The sequence below is a fragment of the Phragmites australis genome, chromosome 7 (assembly GCF_958298935.1).
Source record: "Phragmites australis chromosome 7, lpPhrAust1.1, whole genome shotgun sequence".
Classification (NCBI taxonomy): domain Eukaryota; kingdom Viridiplantae; phylum Streptophyta; class Magnoliopsida; order Poales; family Poaceae; genus Phragmites; species Phragmites australis.
Genome location: NC_084927.1, coordinates 28,403,834 through 28,415,715, shown reverse-complemented (window position 1 = coordinate 28,415,715; position 11,882 = coordinate 28,403,834). Strand labels below are relative to the sequence as shown.

The window sequence follows — 11,882 nt, the reverse complement described above, 5'->3', positions numbered from 1 at the left end:
GCTCTCTGTTTTACGCAGATTCTCGAGTGCTGGCCATGATCACAGCCAAAAGATGATCGCGTATTCCACATGGCAAAAATGTGTGCCGTGGAGTGGCAGTGCGACGAACATGGCGTGCGTGTTGTTGCATCGGCAGAGATGGCAAATGCTTGGCATGGTGCACTGGTTGGTGTGGGACTGCGGGCTACCCTTCGCCTTTCTTGCATCCGTGTGTCTGGGTCTGAACCGAAACGGATGCCCGGTTCCTTATTTGGAGGAACACCATCTTGAAACGCTGTTCGTCGGATGCCCTTTGCGTGCAGGGGAAAGAAAGAACAGCGAGTCCTCCATTATCAGGAAGGCAACCATTTCCAATGGCTGATGGCATATTTAGTTACTATAAGCTTTATCGGTGTGATCGATGACGATGAGGTTTTTCAGTTGGTGAACATACCAGAGAGATTGGGTACATGCAGTCATGAGAGATTGAGTTTTTTTTTCCTAAGATGAGATGTAGAGTGAGTTGTTGATGTGTAGAACGACCTGGAATTTCATTTGCTAGTACTCGCGCATCATTCTGGTTTAAGTCATACCGTTTGTTTATTGGATCAATAAAAGGGGTAGGTCTGCTTCCAAGAGGAAGATTAGTTGGACGTTTTTGTTGCCATTCTTTGATTGGTATTGCAGTGTCCAAGTGATTTGATTCTTGTACCAACCTGGTCCCTTTCAACCTGTCATAATTGGATGGGGTCTGAATTGATCTACTCTATCTTTTCATTCATCATCTGAAAATAAATCACCTATATTATGTATATATCTAGACGAAAATGGTTATATAGGGTTCGCCGGGCTATTTGGTAGCCTGGAGAGGCAAATAACAGTGGTGGTGCTATCGACCGTGGGTGGTGATAGCCATTGAGAAGGTTAAATAGCTATAGTATTAGAAGATCGCTTAGGAGGCAGGGAAAGTGGAAATAAAGTCGATGGGCGTTAAGGGATGGTGTCGAACTGTCGATAATGAGGGTCATAAAGAAACAAACAACATTGTAGATGAGGCCGAAAAGGCATAAGGGCAATCCATCACCATTTGGTAGCACAACTATCCATGATAGTCTTGTGGGAAGCAATTTATGCAACAATAAATCAGTGAGGTGCGAGGGGTGGTGATCATTTGGGTTGACACATGGGGCACGATGGGGAGCTTTGGACAATAGGGTTAAGAGGGTATTTTGTTTTTGGTTTCCAGTAGATATTCTAGCACTAGGCATCCTTAAATCCAAATAGGTAAATATATTGTTTTGTTCGAGTTTCCTAAATGGGCTATCAACATGATTAATACTCATATGGCCCACTGTTTATGGAACACTGGTGATAATAGAAGTAACTTTCATTTGGCCAATTGGCCGAGTGTTTGTATGAGGAAGGAGTATGGGGGGCTAGGAGTTCCTGATCTAAGAGATTTAAATATATGCTTGTTAGGATCTTGGATAAGAAGGTTTATTAGTGACAATGGCAAAATGTGGAAGCAGGTCATAGAGTTCAAATATAACACTACTAATCCTAATATCTTCTCCTGTAATGATGTTGGTGTGTCTCATTTTTGGAAAAGTGTGCTATGGGCTGCAAAAGTAGCGAAAATGGGTTATCGCTAGGTTATTGGTAATGGTAGAAATGTGAAATTCTGGGAGGATAATTGGTTGGGTTCTTCTAGTCTTGCAATTCAATTTTGGGATTTATATATCATTGCCAACGAGAAATCCAGTACTGTAGCGGAGCTTTGGATGGAATAGATCTTAAATGCACTTTTAGAAGGTGTGTCAATGAGAGTCTCATGAGAAAATGGGAGGAGTTGTGTCAAATTGCTTCCACAATTAGCCTATCTGACCAAGAAGATGCCCTAGTTTGGCAGTTTAACTCATCAGGTGTGTATTCTTCGCAGTCGTTATATAAAGTTCTTAACTTTAGAGGAATCATGCCGGTGTACACGCTGGCGGTTTGGAAAATTTTTGTGCCCCCTAGAGTCCATTTCTTCTTATGGCTGCTGTCCAAAAATAAAACCTTGACTCGAGACAATGTAGAAAAGAGGATGAAGCTCGAAGATGCTTCATGTCTCTTTTGCAATGAAAAAGAATCAGTAAATCATCTGTTTTTTGAGTGTGTTGTGGCTTCTTCCACGTGGCTTTCTATCTCTGAGATAGTGGATTTACAGTTAGGATCTAGTTATGAGTCTGTTGCTATTCTGTGGTTAGATAATAAGAAGTTCTCTATTGCCAATATGACTAATGCTGCAGCATTATGGGCTATCTGGAAGCTAAGAAATAGTTTATGTTTTCATAATGGAGTTTGGTGCAATATGAAAGATCTGTGGAGGAGAATTGTCTTGATGCTCAAAGGTTGGAAAATCCTGTGTCCTACCAGATGCCTTTCACATTTCGAGCGCGTGCTTTGCAAGATGGAGGCGGTGCTTTCGAGACTGGAAAGGGTGCTTTGGTGATGGGCAAAGATTTGAGAGTAGCTGTCTCTGCTCTTGTTGCTTGCCAGCATCTCTCTGCTGAGCCGGACGCCCCTAAGTTTGAAGAAATGCATCGGTAAAAGCAAGGTCGAACAGTTAGTACCAGATGTTGGTTCATGTTCCTGGCTCTTAGCAAGAGGGCGACAGTGAACAAATAGAATAGTTTGGTTTTCTATTGAGCTGGTGCTAGTTTTAAATTGTGATTGTTGGACACAAATGATGTAAACAGTTTTGTCTCCTTAATGCATTGGGTGATTAGGGCTTGGCCCTTGAATTCTAAAAAATATTGTTTTGTTCGCGATTTATAAAACCTTACATGATACACTTTTGAACTTTAGTTTACTCTTTATTTCTATACTAGAGGTCGTACCTCTTTCGTTAGTGCCCATGTTTCCATCGTCTATAACTTTTAGCGAGGCAATAGATGCATAAGCTAATTTTAGGAACCAAGAGCATAGTGTGAAAAAACGGACCGGGCATTGAACCACTCACATGCCTGGTTCATGGTTCACCGGTTGAATCGGTGGTTTTTACCAGTCGAACAGGTGTAAACCGATGGTAATACCATAATATTTGTTGCTGGAATCTACTGTTAAATTAATAAAATAGTCTTTTATAAGGTGTGTATGCTAGATCATGTCACCACATCAAGCTTAGGCAGTGTTTGATTCGACATATTAGATCCGCTCTGAATGAGATCGTTCAGGATGAGAAATTGTCCTCATGTTTAGTTGGAAGTATTAGAGCTCGTCTAAAATGAGATTTAATTCAGATTCTTAAAATATTCCTCTCATATCCGATACGTAGAAATCCACCGAACTAAGAGCCCGTGCAGGTTGAACGAGGATAGCTGTCCAATGTGCGTGTGAACAGTACTCATTTTTTTTCAATTCAAAATTTTGGTCTCCTATTGCTCAAAAATTCAAACATTTTTATACGTATTCTATAATCAATGTGTAACTCATTTTAGTTGAATTCACTAAAAAACTTATGTAGAATTTAAATTAAACTTTTTAAAAAATATTATTTTTATAACTTTTAACAATTGTTAGTGCCTCAAATAAATTCATAAAAATCTGTTTACTAATATTCTTTTTATGTGATAGACTAATTTCTAAAATTATTTTCAATCCCATATTATATAGTAAAAAAACAAATTCATTTGTAATGCTTTATTTATATGCATTTTTATCATCATATAACATCCATCCAGATCAACCCATTTAAGCAATCAAACAGAATCTTGTACCAAGCAGTCTCATTCCATACAACCAATCAAACTCATTTTCATATCATCTCATACATTTAACCAAATAATATACTTGTATCATCTCATTTAAAACTATCTCGTCCAGTCTCACCTCGTCTAAAATAATCTTATTCTATTTAACTTCGTTTAATCAACCAAAAACTAGGTTAGTTTAGCTGATTGGTGCATGTGTGGAGAGGTGGAGGTAACTTAGTTCGGCTCACAATAACGCAAAGTGACCTAACGGTTTTTAAAGAAACGATCTAGATAATGAACCAGACCGAACTAGCCACCGATTCCGGTTAAACTGCTGAGCCGGGTTGTTTTCTTGTACTATGACCAAGGGCGCTTCTTGGTGCAACCTAGCCAAACACTAGGTATTGGAAGCGAATTTATATTGTCTACAGCTTTGATGCGTTCGAGTTGAAAGGTCAATCAAAAGTTGTATTACTCGATACGAGAAAGTCATTTTTTTTAATTGAAATGATTTTGATTCTTAGAAATTAAATTGAAATGTGTCTTGTCTTATATATGATGAGTGATTGATAAGGTTGATAATTTGGTTTAGTGATTTTAGATTACATGAGCTTGTTTATGTATTGCAATTATAATTATGATTAAGTTACAGAGAAAACAAAGTTGTTATTTTTGTTTCTGAGTCTAGAAAAATTTGCCTCATCGAATGATTCGGCGTTTAGAAAAGTGAACTCGCCAGATGTTCTAGCGCTCAGAAGGTTTCACGCCAGAGTATTGTAGTGTACACCGGATGATATGGCTATAGAATGCTAGACACACCAGACTAATTTTTTTTAAGAGAGATTGCAAAGCGTGTCCGATTAGGATGTACATACCGGATAGTCCAACGATAAGGTATTGTGCATGCTAGAGCATTCCAGGATGCAGAGTTCAGAAGTTCTATACACTGGATGATCAGGCGATGGAGGATGTGAACGTTGGATGTCTCACTAGAGCATTTGTTCCAGAAAGGTTGTAAAAATAACTTGTTTGCTGGGTTGCACTCACCGGATGGTCCGTGGAGGAGTAGTATACATCGGATACTTTGTTGGAGGATTTTCGAGAAAGTTTTTAATAGAATCAGAATTACAAGTGTCAGATGATCCAGTGATCAGAAGGCAATACATGCTGGATCATCCTATAGAATCAGAATTACAATGTGTTTGTGCTTGTCTTATGATGCGCATGTAATGGATGCAACTTTGCGGTTGACAGTATGATGATTGGAGCTATGCAGGGTGCTGAGCGCCAGGCGATCAAAGAGACCGGTCGAAGTCAAGGGTGATCTTAGCCTTATACGTGAAGATCAAGCAAAACATGAAAAGGCGGATGAAGATGGCGTGTTGACAAAGTAAATGGAAAGGGGTGCCAGTGCAAGTGACAAAGCGCCCCGAAAAACCAGGAGCAGGAGAGACTTGCCAGCGGTCAAGATCGCAAGATGGAGTACACGAGTCGGTATCGGATCACTTGTTTAAGGTGTAAGTAAGTGGCGATAAGTCATGCTTTGAGAAACGTGCAAGGTGATTCGCGGTTTGGCCTCAAAATCGTGGAAAGATGGAGTGCATGTGAAATCATCGTGAAGTTTGCGTCGAGGCAAAGCTAAGTCATAAAAGCGTCACGGTCGTCTGATGGACAAAGAAAAAGATAGACGAAAATACCCTCGATTGTATGTAGGAGTATATTAGAAGAGATTGACATTTTAGAAACAAGAAAACTTAAGGGCCGAGGAATCTCTCTAAACTTATAAATAAAGGGAAGAGCTGGTGGAGTTCTTTGAGCTAGCCATTTGAGAGTCGTGTACTAGGGTTTTAAAAGAGAGAATATAGCTTAGTCTATGCTTAGATGAGAGCTTTTATGAGCCAAAATATTTTATAATCTGCTAAAAATAGAGTTAATCTTTACAAGTAATGAAGAATATATTTTCTCGTATGCTTATATTAATCTTCTTTTAGTTTACTTCAATTGGCTCTGTAAGTATTGATGACGTCCTAATAGGGAGTGAATTAGGACACTTAAAAACTATTTTAATTGGCTATAAAAACTTCATAGGATAAACCTATATTAATTTTTATTTAAATATGCTCTAGGTTTATCTAGTGTGTCTATTCTAAAAGAGGGAAGTCAAAAAGATACTCGTGTGAAGGGGTAGGAAGTCTAATACTCCCCCGCAGTTGATACGGGAGCTTGCCGAACGTTGAGATTGTAGCAAAACTCTTGAAAAACCAAAGTGGGCAGCCATTTGGTGAAGATATCGGCGTATTGAGAGGACGTCGGGACATGCATAACACGGACGTCACCGAGGCCGACATGTTCACAAACAAAGTGCAGGTCAATCTCCACATGCTTGGTACGCTGATGCTGGACCGGGTTGCTGGAGAGATAGACCGCGCCGATGTTGTCACAATAAACAACAGTGACACGTTGAAGTGGACTGTGGAGCTCCATGAGCAACCGGTGCAGCCAACAAGTCTCCGCAACACCAATGGTGACAATGCGGTACTCAGTCTCAGCGTTAGATCGGTATATTATATTATGCCGTTTGGACGACCAAGAGATAAGATTGTCTCCGAGGAAGACTGCATAGCCAGAGGTGGACTTCCGAATGTTAGGGCAACCAACAGTATTGAAAATGATCCTATTATATTATGATTGTAATTTTGCTGATTAATAACAACATAGTTAATAAGATTAACATGTTTGTCAAGTATATGTTTTAGTAGGTCTCGTGAACGTAATAAAAGAGAAGTCAGAGAAGTCACTAAAATCAGAACAAAGAGAGGAATGAATTGGAGCCCACTGTTTCAACCGGCCGGCCGCATTGGCCCCATGGCCGCTACGTCGTAGTCGTAGGAGCACAAACCAGACGCGGGTCGAAGCGGGCTTAGAGACCTGAACCGTGTCCCCCGGCATCCAGGCCGTGCAAGAGTCCCGCGCGCACGGTCGGGGCCGAACCGATCGTCCCCCCAACTCGCCGCTTTCCTACGCAGCCCAGCCCGCCCCTGCCTCCACCGTTCCCCAATTCGCTACGCCTGCCGAGCGGCCGAGCCGCCGGGAGCGCGGGCGCGAGAGGCCGTTCCGCGCGCGCGGCTCGCTCGAAACAGCCAGTTCCCATCCAAAAAGGGCACACAAAAAAAAAAAATCGTCCGCGCCGCCCGAAATTATCCCGCGTCCCGCGAATGGCGTCCGGTTCAGACCGCGTCCACGCGCTCCAAACATTTCCACCGGCCACTTCCCTCCAGTTCCGAAACCCCGCTTCTGCCACCGCGCGCCGGCGCTCCTCGTATTTTAGTGGATCCAGAGCCAGCGCCCACCTCAAGCTTCTCAGTCTCTCGTCACCTATCTCGCTCTTCGCCTCTCTGTCTCTCACGGCCATAGCCCTTTCGGAGGGTGATACTTGCTGAGGGAGAGGAGGTGGAGTAGGAAGGGGCTTGGTCGTTTCGTGAGCGGAGGAGATGGAGAGCCTGAGGAGGTTCCTGAACCCGCTGGTGCTCAACCTGCAGAAGATGGAGCTGGAGCTCACCTGCCCCGTCTGGTGGGTGAAAACACTTCTCGCCCTTCCTGTTTTCTTCTTTGCTTGTCCTTTTTCTTTCGGTCTAGATGTGGGTTCAGCATGAGAAAAGAACACTAGTTGGGCGATTTGGATTGTGTGTACACCAAATGTTCAAGGTGTCATTTTTGTCGTCAAAGATCTCAAGAGGCCTAAGATTAGGATGGACGCAATACTGAAGCTGAACTTTGCTAGAGTTGGATCCGAGCAAAATAGTGCGCTTTAAGCCTTTTCAAATAAGATGGCAAGATAAATGAAATCGTGTACTGAACTTCTAGGTCGTCTGATGGTGAAATCTTTGTTTGGCAGCCTGAAGTTGCTCAGCGCGCCTACAATGCTGCCATGCTGCCACACATCCTGCAGGTAATTTCTTCAGGCGCCTCAACTGATTGTCATCCTTCATCCTCTACTCATCTTGCCTTGTGAGCTGTGGCGATTGACGGATTTGTTGGATTCTTTCAGCAAGTGTGCCACTACACGGACTACGAATGGTTACAGCTGTGCCATTTGCAAATCAGCCTATCGTTCTCAAGGTACATCATGGCTTGCTGAATTGTTTCTGAGTTCCGATTGATGCCTCGATTCTTTATTTGATCTCAACATCGTTCACAGATTTAAGGCCAGCCTCTCACCTTGAGGCAATAGTGAGCATTCACAGGAGCCTCAGCTCTACACTCAGCACCATGGTTACACAGCAGAATACTCAAGTTGACATTCCTGGTACATCCTTCTTGCATGCTTGCTTTCTAAACTCGCAGAATATGAATATCAAGCATTGAAAATAACTAGTTGGTTGTAAGAGTAAAGGCTGATTGATCTGGCACAATTTGCTCTTTGTTCAGTTGCAAGGGCAGCATCTCAAGGAACACCAGAATCAGGAAACAGAAGTGGAGTAGACAAATCTGACCAGATGAAATCTTACAACCCCGTTGCTTCAAAGCTAGTATATAACCAAGCAATTAGGCCTACATTTGGGAATATGGATGGTGTTCAAGCAAGAGATCCTGCATTTGAGAACAAAGCTGCTGATGCAGTTGTTGTGCCAACAGTTCTTGTACAAAAGGGACATTCTGGGTCACAATCTTCTGACGGCCCTGGGGATTTGGATTGTGACAGCAATGACCTTGAAGGAGAATTGGTAAAATTCTATCTTATCTCTACAGCCTCTGTTCTCAACATGCCGTTTTGAAGCATTTTTGTGTAAACTTATGTTGCAAAACAACTATTAAAAGTGTGTTGTTCTGTCAGATAACAAACAGACCAGCTCCTCAAACTGCACTCAAAAGAGAACCGAATGTAATAGATGACAATGCCAGAGAATTGAAGAGGCAAAAATCCATTGATCAAAGCGAAAGTAAGTTATTTTCTAGCTGGTCGCCTTTCTGAATATTTGGATATGCAAGATGATGATGTGATTACGAACATTAATACAGGACAACCAATCATGGCTGGTGCTTGGAAATGTGAATTTTGTCATTCTTCCAAAACCACTGAGGTCTGTCAATGATAAATCTTAAGCAAGAGTTCAGCTTTGTTTGTGGTTGCTTGTATACTTTGAGAATCTAATGTGAAATTGAAACTTGCAGTTTACTGGCCCGTTGTCGCATTATCTTCACGGGGAGCCATTAGAGGCTAACCAAGCTTGGAAATCAAATGTTCTGCATGTCCATGAGAAATGCATTGAATGGTATATTACTGGCATCTTTTATGATAAAATTTCTGAATGAACACAATATCATTTGACTGGATTGTACAGACACTCTTATCATCTGAAAAAAGTTAGTTTGTGTTTTATGATTGTTTTTTTATGCATAGCTTGTCTTCCTATGTAGTTGTTAGCACCATTTCTGTAGGATCCTGTTTTCGGGTTCCCCTATGCCTCTTATATCAGTTCTTGTATCTGTAGCTGATATGCACAGATTGTAATAGAATAATAACATAGTAAATAAGTACAATACCTGAATAAAGCCATACGGGATGGAGGAGAGTGAAACAGGGAGGCGTGGTGGCTAGCGGGAGGAAGGGGATGACCATGTTGCATGGCCCGACGCGGCAAGGCAACGGTAATGGGCCGTTGGGCTGGTTGAGTTTGAGAGGAGTGGGACAAAGTGGAGTGGGCCAAGGCGGCGAAGATAAGGGCGAATCGGGCTGAGTCAGATCGAAGATAGAGAGGAGACTAGCCAAGAAATGAAGGAAAAGTGGATTTTTGACCCGGTTGAAAATTACGAAAAAGAGGAAGAGAGTTGTTGGGCTGATTGGGCTAGGGTTTGGCCACCAGAGGTGGGAAAGGGAGAGATTAGGTCCGATGGAAAAATAGGGAAAAAGAAAAGAAGATGGAGAGAGGTGATTAGTCTGGTGGGTCGAAGAATGGGCAAGGAGAAAAGGATTTGACCCAGAGAGGATTTAGGGATTCAGAATTAGGTTTGAGATTTTAGAGAAAGGAGAGGATTCAAATTTGAATAGGCTTTCAAATTTGAACAGCAACAAAAAATTCCAACAAAAAAACTAAGAGGGTCCAAAATGCAATATGATTTATTTTGTGCACGTTTTCAAAATTTGAAAAAAATTATTTTGATGTATATTTTGGATACTTTGCTTGTATTTACACACTTAAGTTTGAATTTGTTGTAAATTTAAAAGGTTCAAATTTTAGTGAATTTTTAAATCATGCAAAAACACAGGGTGTTACAATTTCCTAAATATAATTATTTGCAATACTAAGTTATGATATCAATACAGGGCTCCTCAAGCATTCTTTACTGGTGATATTGCAAACAACCTGGAGCCTGAGTTGGCCCGCGCTTCTAAGATCAAATGTAGTGTTTGTGGATCGAAAGGTGCAGCCCTTGGCTGCCTTGTGAAGAGCTGCCGCAAGAGCTATCATGTCCCGTGTGCCCACGAGATCTCAGGCTGCCGATGGGATGAAGTAAGTCTCATACCTCAAATCTGCATTGTCCATTCTCTTTTAGTGAAAATGTGCATCCTTTGTTGTGCTATAACATTTTGTCAATCTATCTCATTGAATGAATGCGATGTGCTTCAGGAAAACTTCGTTATGCTTTGTCCTTCTCATTCGTCAAAAAAGTTGCCTTGTGAGAGATTAAAATCGAAAAGGAAGTCCAAGCTGCAGCAGTATGTTCTTTATGCTTCCTATTCCTAGCTGCTTTTGTGCTAAACATGATTGTGTCTTCTGATAACCCCCTTTTCTCCCAATTCCCCAGACCATCTTCTGATATAATGCTTGATGAGCTGAGCTCACCTTCTCCAATGCAACGGGATGAACTTTGGACCGCTTCACCGTTTCTGACTAGTGAATGGGTGATATGTGGATCTGCCCTCAACGGTCATGATAAGGTAGTTACTGCTTGTTTGAGACGAGCTTCATAACTATGGTACCATGCCGCTCGTTCAAATATAATATGTCCTGACATCTTCATAAACATCACAGGAAATCTTGGATCAATTTGAGCATCAAACTGGCATTACAGTAACTAACAACTGGAGGCCGAATGTGACTCATGTGATTGCTAATACGGATGAACGTGGGGCATGTTCTAGGACACTTAAGGTTCTCATGGCCATATTGGCTGGGAAATGGGTTCTCAATGTAAATTGTAAGTACATTTTATCTGAAGACCAATAAATTTACTCGTGGCTAGCCAACTTATGCTTTTTGGGCCTGTTTTATGTTTTTGGGGCCCTTGCAAGCTACTGATCGAAGTTAGATAGTTCGACTAGGTGGTGTCACTTGGTAGTTTGGTACTTGTAATCCTGATAATTTGAGCTTGGCAAATTACTGCTTACCGTGCAAGCATTGTGCATGCATCTACTTGGTTGCTATATAATATACTGCCCTATTCTGCAAGGAGGTTCTTCTGATACAAATTTGCATGTGGTAGGGCTGAAAGCTTGTGTTGAGGCTAGAGAACCAGTCCCAGAAGAGCCCTATGAGATCAGCTCTGATGTTCATGGCTCTTTTGATGGCCCTCGCACAGGAAGGCTTCGAGCAATGCAACAGGTTTGCAAATGAATTCTGGGAGTAAATAAGCCAAACTAAAACTTTGGTGAAAATCTTGTTGGTGTATTGACAGATTTCTTGTTCTGTAGGCACCAAGTCTGTTTGTCGGGTTGACCTTCTATTTTAGTGGCCATTTCTTGCCGGCATACAAGGTTCACCTTGAAGATTTGATTGCCGCAGCAGGGGGATCGATTTTGGAGAAGGCTGATCTCTATAGCACATCCTTGATTGTTTACAGCATGGAGCCACCGCAAGGAAGCGATTCAGACACCCTTAACAAGGTTATCAATAAGAGAATAGCTGATGCTGAAGAATTGGCAGCCACAATTGGCTGCAAAGTAATTCCTCATACATGGCTTCTGGATTCTATTGCATCCTGCACAGTTCAATTGACTGTGTGACACTGTACCTAGGTTCAAAGTTAGGATGTGATTTATGTTTTTTTTACTTTTATAAAAAGAGATTAGGATGTGATTGACATGTTGTCTTATTGATCCAAAATATCTTCAGATGTAACATCAGTGCACAATTCAATTCGAATAAACTTGTGTATTTCATTCCA

General features: G+C 41.7%; 1 protein-coding gene across 1 annotated transcript; it reads left to right on the top strand.

The window, feature by feature from the left end:
* Positions 1–6,866: 6,866 nt before the first annotated feature.
* Positions 6,867–11,882, top strand: LOC133924568 (BRCA1-associated RING domain protein 1-like). Its single transcript, XM_062370163.1, has 14 exons — positions 6,867–7,287; positions 7,612–7,665; positions 7,765–7,835; positions 7,915–8,022; positions 8,145–8,440; positions 8,551–8,656; positions 8,736–8,797; positions 8,889–8,989; positions 10,042–10,228; positions 10,346–10,434; positions 10,524–10,656; positions 10,751–10,916; positions 11,202–11,320; positions 11,410–11,882. The coding sequence occupies exons 1-14, from the start codon at positions 7,208–7,210 to the stop codon at positions 11,719–11,721; spliced, it is 1,884 nt and encodes a 627-aa protein (XP_062226147.1). The 5' UTR covers positions 6,867–7,207; the 3' UTR covers positions 11,722–11,882.

What these genes read in the sequence shown, in the direction of transcription:
- LOC133924568 (XM_062370163.1), top strand. Translation starts at nt 7,208, where the DNA reads ATGGAGAGCCTGAGGAGGTTCCTGAACCCGCTGGTGCTCAACCTGCAG. An exon ending in ATTCTTCCAAAACCACTGAG is followed by an intron (nt 8,798 to 8,888) that starts GTCTGTCAATGA and finishes TGAAACTTGCAG; the next exon opens with TTTACTGGCCCGTTGTCGCA. An exon ending in CATGAGAAATGCATTGAATG is followed by an intron (nt 8,990 to 10,041) that starts GTATATTACTGG and finishes ATATCAATACAG; the next exon opens with GGCTCCTCAAGCATTCTTTA.